At 45.7% G+C, this 19,826-nt stretch overlaps 1 protein-coding gene, 1 long non-coding RNA gene and 1 pseudogene across 2 annotated transcripts; 2 read left to right on the forward strand and 1 right to left on the reverse strand.

The window, feature by feature from the left end:
* The first annotated feature begins 7,757 nt into the window (after positions 1 to 7,757).
* LOC119470485 lies at positions 7,758 to 11,076 on the forward strand. The gene is made up of 3 exons (XR_005199398.1): positions 7,758 to 7,849; positions 8,292 to 8,416; positions 10,041 to 11,076. It is a non-coding gene; the product is annotated as an uncharacterized LOC119470485 (long non-coding RNA).
* A 1,185-nt stretch (positions 11,077 to 12,261) lies between these two features.
* LOC108301101 (nuclear pore complex-interacting protein family member B12-like) lies at positions 12,262 to 16,874 on the forward strand. Its single transcript, XM_017524150.2, has 4 exons — positions 12,262 to 12,288; positions 12,721 to 12,806; positions 14,307 to 14,380; positions 16,138 to 16,874. Exons 3-4 carry the CDS (start codon positions 14,333 to 14,335, stop codon positions 16,774 to 16,776), a joined length of 687 nt encoding a protein of 228 aa, XP_017379639.1. The 5' UTR covers positions 12,262 to 12,288; positions 12,721 to 12,806; positions 14,307 to 14,332; the 3' UTR covers positions 16,777 to 16,874.
* A 1,382-nt stretch (positions 16,875 to 18,256) lies between these two features.
* Positions 18,257 to 19,826, reverse strand: part of LOC108301102 — a 4,401-nt pseudogene continuing 2,831 nt past the window's right edge.

Here is a 19,826-nt window from a genome sequence, read left to right on the forward strand (position 1 = left end):
TTTTAGGTTTTGGGGTACATGTGAAGAACATGCAAGATTGTTGCATAGGTACACACATGTCAGTGTGGTGTGCTGCCTTCCTCCCCATCACCTATATCTGGCATTCCTCCCCATGCTCTCTCTCCCCAACTCCCCACCCCCTACTGTCCCTCCCCTATTTCCCCCTCTCGGCAGACCCTAGTGTGTGATGCTCCCCTCCCTGTGTCCATGTGATCTCATTGTTCAACACCCGCCTATGAGTGAGAACATGTGGTGTTTGATTTTTTGTTCTTGTGTCAGTTTGCTGAGAATGATGGTTTCCAGGTTCATCCATGACACAGGTCACTATTAGAAGAATATTCATTTACCTAGAGACTTCAAAAGCAATACAGAAAGTTCCATGGATATAAAAACCTTAACCCTTTATATACATATCACACACACACATACATACATACATACATACATACATACATATATATGCACAGAGTCTTGTTCTGTCACCAGGCTGGAGTGCAGTGGGATAACCTCAGCTCACTGCAACCTCTGCATCCATGGTTCAAGCAATTCTCCTTCCTCAGTCTCCTGAGTAGTCAGGACCACAGACGAGCACCACCACACCAAGCTAATTTTTGTACTTTTAGTAGAGATGGGGTTTCACCATGTTGGCCAGGATGGTCTCAATCTCTTGACCTCGTGATCCACCCACTTCAGCCTCCCAAAGTGCTGGGATTACAGGCATGAGCCACCACACCCAGCAAAACCTTAACTCTTTTAAAGCTCAGTTTTGCTAAGTAATCAAAAAGGGTACTTGAATTTCATCAGACAAAGGAGGAGTGTGTACAGCTTATGGGTGTACACACATGATTACATTGGTCATATCTCCATTGGCCACATGATTATACATTAGAATGGCATCTTTAGTGACCAGAAAGCCAGTGTCATAGGAAGTGTAGGAGGCACTCTTGGACTTGAGACAAGAACGTTGTTGTGTAGAAATGGCACTTATTGTGTTAAAATTATTCTCCATGGGCCAGAGAATACATAGCATGGCCTTTAGAATGAGATGGGCTTTGATTGGATGCAAGGTCTCAAAACTTACTAGCTGAGTCACATCGGACAAAGTGCTTCATCATTCTGAGACTCAGTTTTTTTGTTTGTTTGTTTCTTGAAATGGAGTTTTGCTCTTGTTGCCCAGGCTGGAGTGCAATGGAATGATAGTTCACTGCAACCTCTGCCACCCAGGTTTAAGTGATTCTCCTGCCTCAGCCTCTTGAGTAGCTGGAATTACAGTGATGTGCCACCATGCCTGGCCAATTTTGTATTTTTAGTAGAGATGGGGTTTCTCCTTGTTGGTCAGGCTTGTCTCTAACTCCTGACCTCAGGTGATCCACCCACCTTAGCCTCCCAAAGTGCTGAGATTACAGGCATGAGCCACTGTGCCCGTTCTAAATAACATGTTTTTAAAAGTCACATTGTCCTACAATATCCATTGCTCTTGCATACTTAGGAAATTGAGTTTTTTTTTTTTTTTTGCTAAAACACGCTGAGATATGGGAACTAGGATGCAAAATGTGTAGCAGTGTTTTAGACACAGTTTGAGGTTTCCAAAAGATTTTGTGCTGGGAAGGCTGCTTGCTACAAGCTCCCAAAGCCCTGGAAGGACATAGTATTCATCCTCCCTCAGCAGAAGCCGTGAGGTGAGAAGCCCTGGGGAGCACCCGAGCCTTGGGCTTTTAGCATAGAGTGTTCAGGCCTTTGTAGTTTGAACCTGCGACACAGAGAGATCATGGGTCTCTGGCTTTCTGTGACCTTTGCCTTCCTTGCCAAAAGAAAATGTGACTTTCCAAAGCAAGAAACCTGAGGGCTGGGTCATCCCAGCCCTGGCATCTACCCAGAACATGAGAAGGAAGGAACAGTGGTCCTCCAGCGACGTCACAGGGCTGGCACAGGTGGTCACTGCCCTGTGTGGATCACCCAGCTGTGTTGGGCAACATGAACCCCATCTGCAGGAATGCGAGGAAGAAGATACAAAAGTCTTTACGTGAGCACTGAGAAGGCAGATGCAGCAGAAATCTCCAGGAGTTAACTACTCAGTTTTGGACCTGTGGTGGAGAGAGAGCATATTGGTGATCATGTGTACTTACACTCTAGGGTCACCAGATGGCACTATGACCTCATCTGTGGCTCTGAAAAGGACGATTTGGAAGAAGTTTATCACAGCTAATATCACAGCTCTGGCAACAACCTAAGGAGCTGGGGATTCTTATATATATATTTTTTATAGAGAAGGACATGAAGACATAAAGACATGAATTATCTCGCTCACATCACTCAGCTAATGAGTGGTAGAGGCCGAATAGAACCTAAACAGTGGCTGCAGAGGCCACATGCATTGATTGAACAAGTGTTTGTTGAGCACCTGCCATGCACAGGGCCTTGTGGATTAAATACAGTTATGATTAATAATATAACAATGACAAATCACTGACACTTTTTAGATGTAAGATTTTCTTTTTTATAGGTTTCAGGCACAGAACTGTGTGTCCAATAATAGTGAAATTGATTCCACTAGTTATGACAGAAATGACGATACCTTTAAATGAGTTGGGTGTTTTAGAATCCTTGATAGAAACTGAATGAAGAATGAAATAGTTTCCATTTCACACAAAAGAAAACTCAGGTGAAGAGGGGTAAATTAATTTTGCATAGCATGACGTAGAAATTCAAAGTACAAGAATTTGAACTTGGTTCTGACCTTTTCTGCGGCCCCCATGCTCTTGACCACTATAGACTCAAGCATCACCTTGTTTTTCCACTCATTCAAGAAACTTTTTAAAAATTTAATTATCTAATGGGTTGGCCCTCATCATGAGCTTCTGTTCCCATTCTGCAGGTGGTGAAGCCCTCTATGGTTCTGAGCCCACAATTCCTGTCCCATGACCAGGGCCAACTCACCAAGGAGCTGCAGCAGCATGTAAAGTCAGTGCCAACCCTCATGCAAGTACCTGAGGAAGGTGAGTGAGCACAGACAGACGGGGCCTGGCGCCCTGGAACAGTTCCTGGTCTCGGCTGCCCCACGTCTCACAGGGGGCCATGCTGGGGGGAGCGTAGGCAGTCACAGTACTGGCTTTTTCCTCCTTTTTCCTTCCATGCAAGTAGCTTAGGGATGGAGTAGAGTAGTTGAATTATTTGGGTAAAAACCACTGTATTGGTCAGGAAGTCAAAAAGAATCATTGCTGGCATGTTAACCTAAAGAAAAACAACCAGATAAGTGTCCAGCAGTACTTCAAAAGGCCATTTATTATCCTGCAACATTTAGGCAGGGAGTTGTGGCTCATGCCTGTAATCCCAGCACTTCAGGAGGCTGAGTCAAGTGAATCACCTGAGGTCAGGAGTTCAGAACCAGCCTGACCAACATGGAGAAACCTTGCTTCTACTAAAAACACAAATTTAGCCGGGTATGGTGGCATGTGCCTGTAGTCTCAGCTACTCGGGAGGCTGAGGCAGGAGAATCGCTTGGACCTGGGAGTCGGAGGTTGAAGTGAGCCAAGATTGCACCACAGCACTCCAGCCTGGGTGACAGAGGGAGAGTCTGTCTTTAAAAAAAAAAAAAATTATTTTGCAAAATTTGAAACAGAAATCAAAATCAGCAGCTTCTAAATTATTTTTAATATGATTCGTAATTAGAAGAACATTTTATATGACATATATAGTTCTATATTTTTGAATCAAATTAATAATATCACATTTATTTTACAAGTAATACTTTTAAAATTCTGCTTCATTTGTTTTGAATGCTCTGTGCAATCTACAGAAAGTCCAATAGTAATAATTAAATTATTCATTAAATTAAACATTATCTTGTCATTTAAAATGATTTCATAAATGATCTTTTGTTTTTGACATTATATGTGTGTATATATGTATGTACATATATTTACATATATAAAAATGTATATATTTACATATATATTTATATATATATTTACATATATATTTATATATATAAAAATATATATGTATGTATATTTTTTTCCTTTTGAAAGAGTGTCTTGCTCTGTCACCCAGGCTGGAGTGTAGTGGCATGATCTTGGCTCACTGCAATCCCTGCCTCCCAGGTTCAGGTGATTCTTCTGCCTCAGCCTCCCAAGTAGCCGGAACTAGAGGTGCATGCCACCACACCTGGCTAATTTTTGTATTTTTAGTAGAGACGGGGGTTTCACCATATTGGCCAGGCTGGTCTCAACCTCCTGGTTTCATGATCCACCCGCCTTGGCCTCCCAAAGTTCTGGGAATACAAGCATGACCCATCGTGACAGGTCAAGATAAAAAATTTTTAACAATATGCTATTAAGAGAAAAACACTAGATATGAAAGAGTATTCATAGTTTTCTCCTATCTGTTTAAAAATAAAGATTGAAAGAATACATATGCAAGTAAGTTTACTTTTCTGGTAATAATTTGCTGCATTGTCTGAATATTGACAATCACTGTGCATTATGAAGTTACATGGCTGATATAAAGTACTCACTGTGTGCGCCAGACCCTGGGCTCAGTGCTCTACATGGATTTTTATTTCATTTCATTCTCTCCACAACCTGAAGTAGTATAACCAACTCATTTTACAGAATTGAAACGGAGGCTCAGAGAATGAAAGTTAAATGCCTGAGGTTGCAGTTAATAAGAGGCAGAGCTGGAACTGAAGCTTATGTGTGTCCTACAACCAGTTTATGTTCTGATGGTAGGCCAGTCTGCTTCACAGAGCATGGAGTAGATAGTGTGTGCCTGCTAGGATGGACCAGGTATCGCTGTAGGCAATAAACAGGCCCCCAACATGGAAATGTACAACACTGAAGGCTCTTTTCCCACTCACGCTGCACATCCTCCATGGCGCTCCTGGGCCCTGTGCTCCACATCCCCTCATCTGCCACCCGAATAAAGGAGCAGCCTCTATATGGGACCTATCAGCGGCTCTAATATATGAAGGAAAGGGTGGCCAGTCTGAATGGCTTCCAGCTCTTTTGACTCGAGGTGACACACTTCACTTCCACTCACATCTCCTGAGTCAAAGCAAATCCCATAACTACCTCCACCTTCAAGGGGCCCAGAGGAGAACCTGAAATACTCAGTGGACTCTGCTAGGGCTACCATACAGTGTCAGCCTGTGTGGGAAACTGTGGAGGGGCAGAGGAGGAGAGTGGAGAATTGATAGGAAATGACAGCAGGACTGAGTCACCTCTGATTTGCTTTATCCTCAGCCAGGTGGAGTTTGTCCCAGAGCTGCACAAAATCAGCAGCAGCATGATCAAACAGGGTAAACCTCAGAAAAAGGAGTTTGTTCAGTTGTGATCAGCAGTGAGCTCAGAATTAGCTGAGTGGCACTGCGTCAGTAAATCTCTGATTGCCTCATTTACCCCGTATGATAGTGGTGAAGATGGGAGCATTGCAAGAGATGATTTGGAAGGCTATCAGGAGTGGGAACATTCAGCATTTTAGTTCCTTTAAGTTAAATCAGGTGCTATCTTTCCTGTAAGTCCCCTGTTTCAGATTTTACAGGTGAGAGTGCTCAGATTAGGGCTGGAGGTCATGAAATATTGGCTCCCACACCAACAGTTCCCCTGTGTCGTGCATGCATTCTGTGCACTTTCCTGTGCTAAGCACTGTCCCAGAACATTGTGGGGCCTGATTCTTCCTCCTTGTTCCAGTGGCCCTGGGTAACTCAAGTGCCCATTCAATGACCAGGACACAGAGGTCTTAGAGGGATGCTCTGTGAGGCCCCAGGTGCTAGCCACTGCCCTGCCAAAGTGTGAGGCAAGGGACAGGGCATCGTCTGTGGGAGCAGTGGTCAGCCAGGCCTGGTGACTCTACTTGGTGGATAGATGATCCCACACCTGCCACCTCCGATGGATCCACTGCCTCTGTGCCTGTTTGTCCTGCCAATGCTCCAGTGGCTGTCTTAGCATCCCAGCCTAGGCCTAATGCCACTAAAGACAGACCTGGCCCCTGGGGACCCAGGAGACCTACAGGACTCACTCAGCTGTCCCCAGGAGTCCCCAGACCCTCATTGATATCAAGGACCTAGGACCCCTAACCCGTGACTCTCCGTCATCAGCCATAAATGATGATTTGCTGCTGTTATGATCATCACTGCCTTTAGTGCCAAGGGCCTTCCCAGGTGCCAGCTCTGGAAGGAAAGGTGTCCTTGTGATGTGATGACACTCAGTACATGGGTGCTCAGCAGGTTGCTTCCCCTTGTCCTCACACAGCCTTTGACACAGCCATTGACACTCCCATTGTGTGGAAGGAAACCAGCCCAGCGTCACACAGCTGGTCCCAAATCTAAGGTGTGTGGCTGTGCCTCCACGAGGGACCTGCCTGCAAGGGAGGTTGACCCTGGCTTTGGGGAGCCTTTCCTGGGCTACATGAATCACCTCCCCAAACTCTGCTCACATCTCCTTCCTTGCCCTGTCTCTGCTTGGGCTATAATCAAAGTGACCCCAGCAACCCTTCATGGACGTCATGGTACTCTCTGCCATTCACTTTTGGGCTAATCTGACTTCAACACCCACTTACTTGGTCTCTCCTTTCACAACCAAGACAACCCAAATCTGGGGCTCTTTATGCAGGTGACAGCATACGAATAGAATTGAATGCCATAGTTGTGTTATCACTGTTTCATTTTGCTTGTGTCTCAGGGTTGTTTTTCTATTTATGATAAAGGCATTTGTAGCAAGAATAGAATATTTGCAGTTTACAGTAACTTTACATCATAGTAAACTGTAAAGACACTGAAAGCAGTGATTTTCAGCTGCGAGAGGCCTGAGTGAGTTTGAGCACACTCTGTGTGATCAGGCAGAAGCAGGCCTTTGGGAAGTGTAGCTGGGGGTCTGATCTGGTCACCAGACCACTGAGTCCTGCCCACCTGCCTGGCACTCCCCACCCATCACTCATGATCTGCTAAATCCTCTGGGTATTGTGGCCAAATCCCCCAGGAGAGAGGCTCATGAACTTTGTCTCTTGAAATGCACAGATTCCGTGGCCATCCGTGGGAAGTCAACCATGAGAGTCAACTTGGTTTTCTCCTCCTCATTAGGGTTCAGAATTAAAAGTCCACCTTCACAGGCAGTAAGATAATATAGATAAGTGACAACATCACACTGTTTCAGATGTTAACATGGCTAGGTGGGTTAGGGGTGATTTGAGACCACACAACCTTGTGCCACAAAGTGGAATTCCTGGGCTAGAGGGAGACATTTGATTGTCATGTTATGATCTTATCACTGAGTATAAAAGCAGTCTTGTTTCATTTTGGATTCTTATAAACATAAGAAAGAATGTTTATGTTTATGTTTCTTATGTTTATATGCTTTGAATTTCCAAGCATATAATAATTTTTAGATAGCTTTTAATCATTGACTTCTAGCACAATTCTATGATCAGAAACATGCTGCGTGATTGGATTTCTCTGAAATATGCTGAGATTTGCTTGATGAACAAGATAATTGCGTTTAATTTTTGTAAATGTACCATGCATGCATACTTAAAATGAATGTTGCTCCACATCCCCTCATCTGCCATCATCTGAGATACAGGATGATGGACGATGGCTCCATGGATGTGATGGAGATGCTTTACTATCGGGACCCTCTGCATCCTTCTGATGTTTTGTTGCTTAGAATATGAATGGCTGAGAGGGGGCTGTGGAGCTCCTACTCTGCTTGTGTGTGGGGTTCTTCCTGCCATCCTGCCATCATTTGTTTCTTATGTTTTGCAGCCAAGACTGACTGTGAGAAACCCTGGGAGCTCAGGAAGGAAGGAGCCGCTCAGAAGCAGGGACAGGGAGCTGGTGGGAAAGACCAGAAGTGAGGTCTGTGAAGGTTCCAGAGAGGACCTGTCCTTGGAAGTCAAGTAAGGGGCCTGAGATGGGGGAGGGGCATTGGAGGACACAGGTGCTCTGTGGAATGTCCACTGTGAGGTACCACGTTCCGAGGCCTGTGATTGGTGGAGAGGGAGTATAAAGCCCCAGGGTTGCTTAGGCAGCGCCCAAACAGGAGAAGGTTTGGTGGAAACCAGAGCCCTGGTCTCCGCCTAATTGCTCCTGAGCCTCCTGCTTTCTTGCCCCGCATATCCTGTTGCTTCCCTGATAGACTTTCTCCCTGACTTGTAGCTGAACCTCCCACTCTCCCTTGAAGACTTAGTTTAAACCGGATCCTTTCCCGGACCGTTCTCCTCCCCCTCCACCGGGTGCCCAACATCCCCTTTCCCCTCCCTCCCCTTCCCTTCCATCCCCATCCCCTTCCTTCCCCCAGCCCTAAGCCGCAGCCATCTCTGTCCTGGCCGCCTCAGGGCACCCTGAGAAGACCAGGAGATGTGGGTGTGGCGGCTGCTCTTTTGGCTCCTCCTGCTGGAGTTTCTCAGCCATCACTCCACCCTTGTGAGTAGACACTGGACCCTAGTTTCTTCCTTGTTATTGGGCTGTGTCATGTGGCACATTACACAGTGCAGGCCTGTAATTTCAGCGCTTTGGGGGGTTAAGGTGGGCAGATCACCTGAGTCCAGAAGTTCAAGACTAACCTGGGCATCATAGCCAAACCCCATCCTTACAAAAGATTCCAAAAATGATGAGTCAGGCCTGGTGTCTCACGGCTGTAGTCTCAGCTACTGGAGAGGCTGAGGTGGGAGGATCACTTGGGCCCAGGAGTTGGAGGTTGCAGTGAGCCGAGATCGCCCACTGCCTCTTGTCTCAAACAAAATGAACCAAAACAAAGTGAAATGTCATCTAAGTTTTGTGTCATCTGGTTTGATGACTTTTTAGGAAATTCTGTGTCATCCCTGTCTTCTGCTCTTGGGGGCTGCCTCTAGGGAGTCTGTGTCCAGTCAGTGTGATGGGAGCTGAGCAGCCCATCAGATGGAGAGGAAAGGGCTGCACCTGCTGGGAGGTTTGCAATGCGGGAGTCACTAGGACTGACAGGACCAGGATGTGAATGATTGTATTGTCCTTTGTTTTGTAAAGTGTGTATGGTGTAGGTCATTGATTGACCCAAAGAAGAAAGGGTCTTCAAGTCCTTGTGTTATCCAAACATAAAGAAATGATGGGCCTGGTGTAGTGGCTCACTCCTATAATTGAGAGGCTGAGGCTGGTGGATTAGTTGAGGTCAGGAGTTCCAGACCAGCCTGACCAACATGGTGAAACCAGATCTCTACTAAAAAATATAGAAATTAGCTGGGCATAGTGGCAGGCACCTGTAATCCCAGCTACTCTAAAGGCTGAGGCAGGAGAATGGCTTGAACCCAGGCGTCAGAGGTTGTAGCGAGCCGAGATTGTGCCATTGCACTCCAGCCTGGGCAACTGAGTGGGACACTGTCTCAAAAAAAAAAAAATTTTTTTTTTTGGTTGGTAGTTTTTCTTTTTTTGAGACACAGTTTCCCTCTTGTCTCCTGGGCTGGAGTGCAATGGTGCGATCTCAGCTCATTGAAACCTCTGCCTCCCTCGTTCAAGTGATTCTGCTGCCTCAGCCTCCTGAGTAGCTGCGATTCCAGGCCCTTGCCACCACACCTGCCTAATTTTTGTATTTTTAGTTGAGACAAGGTTTCACCATGTTGGCCAGGCTGGTCTGGAACTCCTGAACTCAGGTGATCAGCCGGTTTCAGCATTCTCACAGTGCTAGGATTACAGGCGTGGGCCACTGTGCCTGGCCTTTTTCTGATTTTTTTTAGATCATCAGCTATTATTAGTATTAATGTATTTTATGTGTGGCCTAAGACAACTTTTCTTCTTTTAATATTGCCCAAGGAAGACATAAAATTGGATATCCCTGCTTTACATCAAGAAAAAAACACACTCTACATTTGGAATGCCTAAAAACACTACCAGCTATGCAAAAACCATGAGACTCATAACTTCCAATCCGTTTTGAAGCAGTGGAATCCCCTGGTGATATCTGAGGGGTGTGGTTTCCTCTTGGAGGAGGTTGAATGGTTTCTAAAGATTATTATTATTTACTGAAATATTATAAATGTCATTCACCTTTTAATTATTTGAACTATTATTATTCCAGGCGATCAGGTTTCTACTTGATTATTTGTATCCTGGACACGACTTTCTTGGCATTCGGTGGATGCTTTTCACTACTGTGTTTCTGGGAGTTTCTACAGTTGGCCTTTTCCTCCAAAAAATTATCTTCTGTGTGAGTATACTAACTTCCTGTAAAGGTATACTTGTAATCAAAAAGAAGAAATTATTTAAAACAATTCATGGTTCTGGACTTTATTATGTATATTCAGTTTTACCAAAAACATCAGGGAAATGATTTATTAGCATAAGAATTATAAAAATATCTGCCATTTACATTATGAAAATTAAATAGGTTGATGTTTGTTTAATAGAATGTCAACAGAGCTTTGGGTCAAACATAAGGTTTTTTTTTTTTAAACCTTTGTGCCCTTTATCAGAAATGGAGTATGAAGTTTTGGCATTTAAATAGGAAATTCTGTCTAAACTTTTCTGCTTTATAATTCTATTGTGTGGCTGGAAGGAAAGCTTTCACTGTCCTCTCTAATGGTTCACCGCAGAAGTGAACTAACAACAGACAGCTTAACAGGAGAAGAAAAGCATAGGACAGGCATAAACATGGGAGCCAGGCAAAAAATGAGACTGTAAGAAGGGTCAGATGGTTAAAAAGCACCCTCTTTTCAGGGGCGAGGGAGATAGATGGAGGTGGAGGCAATTTAGAGGGGCAGCAAATGAATTTTAAAGGAAATGAAAGAGTCCAAGGAACAAACAGTTGGCCTGAGACAAAGTTCCTCTGAGATCATAGGGACAAGGTGACAAACTGCAGGAAGGTGAAGGGCAGAGCTGCATGGCATCTCATGATGCAAAGAAAGCCCCAGAGAATCTGTTGGAACTGCCCTTCAGAGAATCAGTGAAAAGTGTGTCTGGGCAGGGTCATTTTGAATGACGTCATCAAAGTGCATGTTCCCGGTTGCAGGTGGAGAGGGATCAGTATGTCCAAAGTCTGTACTTGATAGGAATTTGGCTGCTAAGTTGTGCCATCATTTGAGTTTTTTTGTCCATTGGGTAAATTGAGCTCTATATTTTCTCTTGCCTTTCATGACAGTAAAAAATGTGGTTGTCTGGGGGCTGACCCTCCTTCTGAACAATGATCCAAGGAAAAAGCACTCACTAATCCCACAATGCTGTTTTATATTCAAGGGAAGAGGAAGTACGTTTTATTTTTACATTGTAGATAATTACCTACCCTTTGGGACTGCTTTTCATGATACGTAGAAAACAAAATAGATGAGTTATGAAGATATCTAGGCACATTTAACAGTCTCTCCTTTTTTTTTTTTGAAACGAAGCCTCACTCTCTGGCCAAGGCTGGAGTGCAGTGGCATAATCTCAGGTCACTGCAACCTCTGCCTTCCAGGTTCCAGTGACTTTCCTGCCCCAGCCTCCCAAGTAGCTGGAATTATAGTGCACCATTATTTCCGGGTAATTTTTGTATTTTTGGTAGAGATGGGATTTCACCATTTTTGCCAGGTAGGTCTTGAACTGTGAACTCAGGTGATCCACCTGCAGCAGCCTCCAAAAGTTCTGGGATTACAGGTGTGAGCCACCATGCCCTGCCGCATTTTACAGTCTCTACCCCACTTAGTCCTTAACAGAGAATTTTCGATATAAATTGGGGGAAGTTTTCTTTTTTTTGACAGAATCTGGCTCTGTCACCCAGATTGGAGTATAATGGTGTGATCTTGGTTCACTGCAACCTCTACCTCCTGGATTTAAGTGATTCTCCTGCCTCAGCCTCCCTGAGCAGCTGGAACGACAGGCAGTTGCCACCACACCCAGCTAATTTTTGTATTTTTAGTAGAGATGGAGTCTCACCGTGTTTGCCAGGCTGGTCTGAAACTCCCAATCTCAAGTGATCCACCCACCTCAGACTCTCAAAGTGCTGGGATTACAAGCGTGAGCCACCATGCCTGGGGTGGGGATATTTTTTAAAGTGTCGGTTCTGATTTTAACTCCCAGGTAATACAAATTTCTGGGAGTTAAAATCAGAAAAAACAAATTCTACAAAGAACTTGAAAGATGTTCTTTCAGCCTGGGCGTGGTGGCTTTTTCAGATCGTCTCTTTGCAAGAAAGGGTAAGTTTGACAACTGGGTAAGTTTTGTTTGTTTGTTTTCCTTGCTTTTGGACATAGTCTGCCGGGTCAGGACGTGGATGTATTTTTCTTTCCACAGCTCTGTGCTCAAGCCTTCGAGAGGAAGACGGCCGAGAGGAAGCCTGCCTACAAGAAGCACAGGTAGGTCATTGTAAAGGATTTTTTTTTCTTTTTGAGTCAGAATCTCGCTCTTTCTCTCAGACTGGAGTGCAGTGGTGCAGTCTCAGCTCACTGCAACCTCCAATTCCTGGGTTCAAGCAATTCTCTGCCTCAGCCTCCCGAGTAGCTGGGATTACAAGCATGAACCACTACACCTGACTAATTTTGTAATTTTGGTAGAGACAGAGTTTCTACATGTTGGTCAGGCTGGTCTCAAACTCCCGACCTCAGGTGATCTGCTCACCTCAGCCTCCCAAAGTGCTGGGATTGCAGGCGTGAGCCACCGTGCCCAGTTGTGACGGTCACTTTTAAGGATGTTTTTGTTTTAAGATGAAGCTTTGAGTGTCTAGTAAAGAACATGGTGTTTTAATTCTTCTTCAAGTCAATTCTTTCTCTGTTTTCTAAATGGGAAAGGAAGAGAAAGCAGAGAGTGCCAAAGAGACACATTAGTGAGGAGCCAGTCCAGAAACGCCTGTGCCTGGAGAACGCTTTCTGGAGAGGTAGGAGCTCCCATGAAGGCAGCTGCTTAATTTCTGCTGCAAAATCTATACACTCCGCCTCTCCTTTTTGGGGGTGAGGGCTTGGGTGGGGTAATTGTCATATTTCCTGGAAACAGTTCAAGCACTTATGAAGAGAAGAGTTGTCCCGTTGGGTGACAGGGCCCCATTTTTCTCAGGCGTCTTAGCTGAATGGCTCTTGGCTGGTCCCCTGTGAATGGTACAGTTCAGGCCCCTCCACTGACTGTGAACATTGCCCCACCCTGACGTCTTGGTTACTTTTAACTGTGAAGACAAGCCTGCAAGGCAAATGGGCCAGCTCCCCTTCCCACCTTGAGTCAGTGTGAAGGCTTTATTTTTCTTTCATTTGAGAAAAGTCCAACAATAGCATTTTAAATGGGAGCTGTAAGTGCTGATAAGAACAGAGATTTTTGGGCAATGTCTTCATGGATCAATAAGGCAGTATCATGAGGTCTGCTTTAAGAAAAGAATCATTTATTTGCACTTTTTGGAACTCCATTCTTTTTGCTTATTTAAATTGTTTATTGTGAATTATATAACTCCTTTAGTAAGCTAAATATCTGTGTAATCTTAATCCTCTAACATTTGAAGTGTGACCCTAAAACTTTCCAGTTAATTTCTTTCTTTTCTTTTCTTTTGGAAAACCTTGCTCTGTCACCCAGGCTGGAGTACAGTGGTGCGATTCTTGCTCACTGCAACAACCGCCTCCCAGGTTTAAGCAATTCTCCTGCCTCAGCCTCCCAAGTAACTGGAACTACATGCGCCTGCCACTATGCCTGGCAAATTTTTTTAATTTTGTATTTTTAGTAGAGACAGAGTTTCACCATGTTGGCCAGGCTTGCCTCTAATTCTTGACCTCAAGTCATCTGCCCACCTTGGCCCTCCAAAGTGCTGGGATTACGAGTGTGAGCCACCACACCCAGCCTCCATTTAATTTCTGTAAATCTGACCTTTTCTCATGAGTATTAGTCTCTTTATACTCATTTCTCTTCATAAATATTGACAATGCCTGGTGAGATATGGAGGATAGATTCACTATGAATCCACAGAATTTTAAATGCCCCTATAGCTTGAAGAAAAGCAGCAGTGCTGCTGCTGTCCTGGGCCTATAAATGTTCTTCCCATCTATGGCTGTTTCTATTTTAATTTGGAGTCTGCAATCACATGATGGGTGATTTCCTTTGATGTGTACTGGGAACCCCTGATTTCAAGCTCATTTCCAGCTGGTTAGAGCCTGACCTGTCCACAGCCTGTTGAGAGTTAAGAATACCCCTGGACCAGGGATCTGCAGTGTCTTCCTCAGGGCTGAGGCCCAGAGGGCTCCAGAGTCCTCTGAGGCATCTGCCAATAAACCCTGTGCCTCTGGTAAGGGACATGAGTGTGGCAAAGAGAGTGAGATGGCAGCGGAGGGCGTGGAGGGTTTCTTATTCGGCACAGAACATGGAAGCCAGATTTAGCGCCATTCCCTTCTCTGGCCCTTAGCAGATTCAGGACCTCATTCGGTTCCCATGAGGAACAGCAGCTGCGTCCCAACTGAAAACACAGAGAAGACAAAGGTAAATGCTGGGGTCATTTTCACTTTGCCTGTATCAGGACACTGTATTCTTTTTCACCATCACTCTCTCCTGGCCTGGCCTCTGCTCTGTGGGTTCTGTGATATGTTTTCTGTCTGGACTTTTTCAGAAGCAACATCTTCCCCATAAGCTTTCTGGCTTCTCCATTCCCAGCTAGTCATCTTGGGTGGCGCCTCCAGAAGCCGTCAATGCTTAGGGACTGAGGGCTGACGGGCTTTTACTGTTCTGTTTCCAGAAATAACATGAGGAATGTCACCGACCTCCACCTCTGTAGGCCTCATGGCCCAGTGAACTCTGACTGATCTCTTTTACTCAAGGTGTTGTGGGATCTATTTCAGAAACATGTGGGGTTTTATTTTGCTGTGATTTTGTTTGTTTTCTTCTATAAGGTAGGTGATTAACATTTGAAATAACTGCTGTATGCCCAGAAGTGATGAAAGTGAAAACTCATTAATCCAATATTCATATGTGCTTTGTGCAGTTTTGAATGCCCTTCAACAAGGTCAATTCCATAGTTAATCACAGTCCCATTCCTGTTGTAAACTGTGTTGTATAAAAACCCGCCTTCACCCTGCTTCAGTGGTGCCCTGATCTAATATTCTAAGTGTCAGAGTTTATGTACTTGTAATAGAAAATACAGTATGTCTTGACTGTGAGTTAGTGAAAGTGAATGTAACCTATTACCCACAGCGACGATTCCCAATGAAGGCTTTAATTAATTGATGCTCAGTTATGCTCGTTCTCGTGTGGCCTCTGTACTTACAATAGCTGCTGAGGCTTATGATTACACCTGATGGGAACTGTACACTTGAAATTGAACGCATTTCTAAAGCTTGCTTGTTTCAGAATTCATACCTCATTTTCCCATGTACAAAAGTATTATTTATGTCATGATGCACTTAAAATTTGTATAGCCTGGGAATTCAAAGAAATATTCTAGCTGTGCCTAACTGACTTCTGTATGTCGGATTGTTCCATCAGAAAACTTTCTTCCAGTTCCCCTGAATGTCTTCAGGAACGCACATTTCCCCAGAGCCATTTGTGCTCATGGGGGGAACCCCCAGAATGAACAAGACCTTTTGTCAAGAAGGGAAGCAGAGGGGAAATGAGAGGGTCCTGCAGGCAAAGCTAGAGTCAACTCCCACTGTGCCTCCTGCAAGCTGTGTGACCCTGGGCACATGCTCTCCTTCCTCGGGCAGCCTCCGTTTTCTTAGATTTGGAGCAGGTGGTCACACTGACTTGCAGAGTTCTGAGAATCAGAGACAGAACATAAAAGGCCTGGGGGACATTCTCCAAAAAGAAGCTGCAACATATGTGGACAATGGGCTTTTCATGCCTCTCTTACTCGCTGTTTATCTGATGCAAGGAGCATGCTCTGGTGACGGCGGTGAGGGAGGAATGAGGATAGACATAGGCACTCCCGTGTTGGAAACGTGCTTCTTCCTTACTGCGCTATGACTCTGTCTCCCCTGGGGCAGGCCCCCAGCCTGCCTACATTTGCAGACAGGCATAGTGGCATGTGGAGAAAACAGTTTGTCCTAATTACTTTTCCTCACTCCCCAGCTGTCGGTGGTACTTAGTGGAAGGGTGACTTCATGATACTGGTGTGCTATTTTGAAACCCGGAGGATGCAAAGGTGCAAAAAACCAACAGCAACATAAGGTTCAGCCTGTGTTGTTGATGGTGGTTCTGTCCATCAAATTAATACATTTCAAAACACTCCTTCCTTCTGCCTGCAGGTTAACATGGCTGCAGCACAGCATCGTCATTGCTCAGGATTGCCCTACTCCCCCTACTTCATGGCTGATCCTTCAAGGCCACTGACGGCTTGCCAGCCACCTCCTCCATCTGGGTGTCACCTGGGAGCTCAACCATTTCCATCAGCTAAAGGTGTTCTGGGACCTCTGACAAATCCTCAACTCCAGTGTCCTCTAGGACCTCGGCCACCTTCTCCAACTGATAATTTTTGGGGACCACAGACACCTACACATGAATGTTTTCTGGCATCTCTCCCACCTTCTGCAGGCCACGATTTTCTGAGTCCATACACAACTCCACCCGAGTGTCTTCTGACACCTCTACCACCATCTACAGATGATGAGTTTTCGAGACCACAGACACCTACATATGACGGTGTTCTGTTACCTCTACCGCCCTTAGCCAATGATTTTCTGAGTCCATATACAACTCCACCTGAGTGTCTTCTGACACCTCTACCACCATCTACAGATGATGAGTTTTCGAGACCACAGACACCTACATATGACAGTGTTCTGTTACCTCTACCGCTCTTAGCCAATGATTTTCTGAGTCCATACACAACTCCAGCTGAGTGTCTTCTGACACCTCTACCACCATCTACAGATGATGAGTTTTAGAAACCACAGACACCTACACATGAGGGTCTTCTGTTCCCTCTACTTCCCTTAGCCAATGATTTTCTGAGTCCATACACAGCTCCACCCGACTGTCTTTGGGCACCTCTACCATCTTCTGTAGATGATAATCTTTGGAGATCACAGATACCACCATTCGAGTGTCTTCTGGCACCTCTACCACTGTCTCCAGATGATAGTCATTGGAGACCGAAGACACCACCATTCGAGTGTCTTCTGGCGCCTCTACCACCTTCTCCAGATGATAACCTTTGGAGACCACGGACACCACCATTCGAGTGTCTTCTGGCACCTCTACCACTTTCTCCAGATGATAACCATTGGAGACCATGAACACCACCACTGGAGTGTCTTCTGGCACCTCTACCACATTCTCTAGATGATAGTCTTTGGAGACCACTGACCCCACTATTCCAGTGTCTTCTGCTACATATACCATCATCTCCAGCTGATGATTTTCTGAAACCACATACACCATCCATCCAGTGTTCTCTGGGTCCTCAACCACTTTCTCTAACTGATAATTTTTTGAGATTACAGGTAGCGCCACCATTTGAGTGTCCTCTCCAGCCTCAACTACCTATTTCAATAGAGTGCCTTCTGGTATCTCTTCACCTTCTTGATGATTTTCTGAGACCACAGACACCTCTACCTGAGTGTACTCTAGTACCTCTACCTCTGTCTTTAGCTGAAGATTTTCCAAGACCCAACTCACCTCAATTTGAGTGTCTTCTGGTATCTCTACCACCGTCGCCAGCTGAAGATGTTCTAAGACCTCACACACGTCCACTTGAGTGTTCTCTGATATCTCTACCACTATCTCAAGTTGAAGACTTTCTGAGACCACACACCCCTCCACCCGAGTGTACTCTGTTACCTCTACCACCATCTCAAGCTGAAGATTTTCTGAGACCACACACACCTCCACCCGAGTGTAATCTGTTACCTCTACCACCGTCTCAAGCTGAAGACTTTCTGAGACCACACACACCTCCACCCAAGTGTAATCTGTTACCTGTACCACCTTCTTCAGCTAATGATTTTCTGAGGCCACAGGCAACTCCACCACTTGAGTGTTTTCTGGAACCTCAACCTCCTATTTCACTCACGTGTCCTCTGGGACTTCAACCACCTACTTCACTTGAATGTCCTGTGCCACCTCAATCATCTTCTCCAAGTGAAGATTCTCTGAGACCACAGTCACCTCCTCCAGTCAAGTGCTCTCTGGTACCTCCATCATCTTCTCCAGCTGGTGATCTTCTGAAACCACAGACACTTCCAGCAATTGAGTGTCCTCTGGGACCTCCTTCATGTCTTCCAGCTGTTTGTTTTGTGGGATCTCCACCATCTCCTCGAGCTGCATCTCCTATGGGACTTTATCCACCTCATCCACCTGTCTGTCCTGCTGTACCTCAGCCACCTGATCCTATCTGTCCTGGGGAACCCCATCCACCTCATCCCTCTATGTGTCCTGGGGGACCCAATCCACCTCATTCCCCTGTGTGTCCTGGGGGACCTCATCCACCTCATTGACCTGTGTGTCCCGGGGGACCTCATCCACGTCATTGCCCTGTGTGTCCCGGGGGACCCCATCCACCTCATTGCCCTGAGTGTCCTGGGGAACCCCATCCACCTCATCCCTCTGTGTGTCCTGGGGGACCTCATCCACCTCATCATCCTGTGTGTCCTGGGTTACCCCATCCACCTCATTGCCCTGTGTTTCCTGGGGGACCCCATCCACCTCATCACCCTGTGTGTCCTGGGGGACCCCATCCACCTCATCCCTTTGTGTGTCCTGTGGGACCCCATCCACCTCATCCATCTATCTTTCCTTGGGGACCCCATTCACCTCATCCATCTGTCTTACCTGGGGGACCCCATCCACCTCATCCAGCTGTATTTCCTCTTGGACCTTATCTTCTTCCTCCAGCAGTGTGGCATCTGGGTCCTCAGCCTACTTGTCCACTTAGTGGCCACTGGCACCTTGGCCACCTTCTCTACCTTGGTAGGCTCCCTTAGCTATCACCTTCAAATGAGTCTCCTCTAGTACCTAAAGTATCTCCTCACGACCTCTCAGCCCTCAGCCACCTCCTTCCCCTAGGCCTTCTCTAGTACTTCAGCCACCTCCTTCACTTGGCTGACCTGCTGTCTCGGCTGACACTCCGCCTTCACTTGACTTGGCCTCACACTTCACCCCCTCCTCAAGTCATGTGGCCTCTGACACCTCGACCAACACCTCTAAATGCACCACTTGATGTGTTGATTTGAATGGTATAAAGTAATTTGTAAAAAAAAAATCAATCTCTTCTTTTTTCGAGTGAATAGAAAGAAATGTCGCAGATGGTACTGCAGGGCTTTGCAGTACAAGGGTAACACTGGCGGAGATCTTGGTCACTTTTCTCAAGTTTCTGAGAGTACTCAGTCGGTTGCATTATTTCCTCATCATGAGTTTAACAGCAGATATCTCCTGTAGATAAAGACAGATTTTTTATTTTTTGTGGGGACAGAGCCTCACTGCATCACCCAGGCTGGAGTGCAGTGGTGCAATCCTGGCTCAGTGCAACCTCCACCTCCAGGGTTCAGGTGATCCTCCCACCTTAGCCTCCAGAGGAGTGGCTGGGGCTACAGTCACACACCACCACATTTGGCACTTTTTTATTTTTATCTTTATGTTTTTTGAGACAAAGTCTTACTCTGTTGTCAGGCTGTAATGCCGTGGTGTCATCTTGGCTGACTGCAACCTCTGACTCTTAGGTTCAAGCAATTCTCCTGCCTCAGCCTCCCAAGTAGCTGGGACTACTGGTCCATGTCACCATGCCCAACTATTTTTTTTGTATTTTTAGTAGGTACATGGTTTCATCATGTTGTCCAGGACAGCCTTGATCTATTGATTGACTCGTGATCTGCTTGCCTTGGACTCCGAAAGTGCTGGGATTACACACATGAGCCACACTGCCCAGCCTTTCTTTCTTTCTTTTTTCTTTTGAGATGGAGTCTCACTTTGTCACCCAGGCTGGAGTGCAGTGGTGTGA

Source organism: Cebus imitator, unplaced genomic scaffold (assembly GCF_001604975.1).
Source record: "Cebus imitator isolate Cc_AM_T3 unplaced genomic scaffold, Cebus_imitator-1.0 Scaffold32, whole genome shotgun sequence".
Classification (NCBI taxonomy): Eukaryota; Metazoa; Chordata; class Mammalia; order Primates; family Cebidae; genus Cebus; species Cebus imitator.

Bases quoted from the DNA above. Each gene is read 5' to 3' on its own strand.
- LOC108301101 (XM_017524150.2), top strand. From the start codon at position 14,333: ATGAGGAACAGCAGCTGCGTCCCAACTGAAAACACAGAGAAGACAAAG. The intron at 14,381-16,137 runs GTAAATGCTGGG...TTCTGCCTGCAG, and splicing joins AAAACACAGAGAAGACAAAG to GTTAACATGGCTGCAGCACA.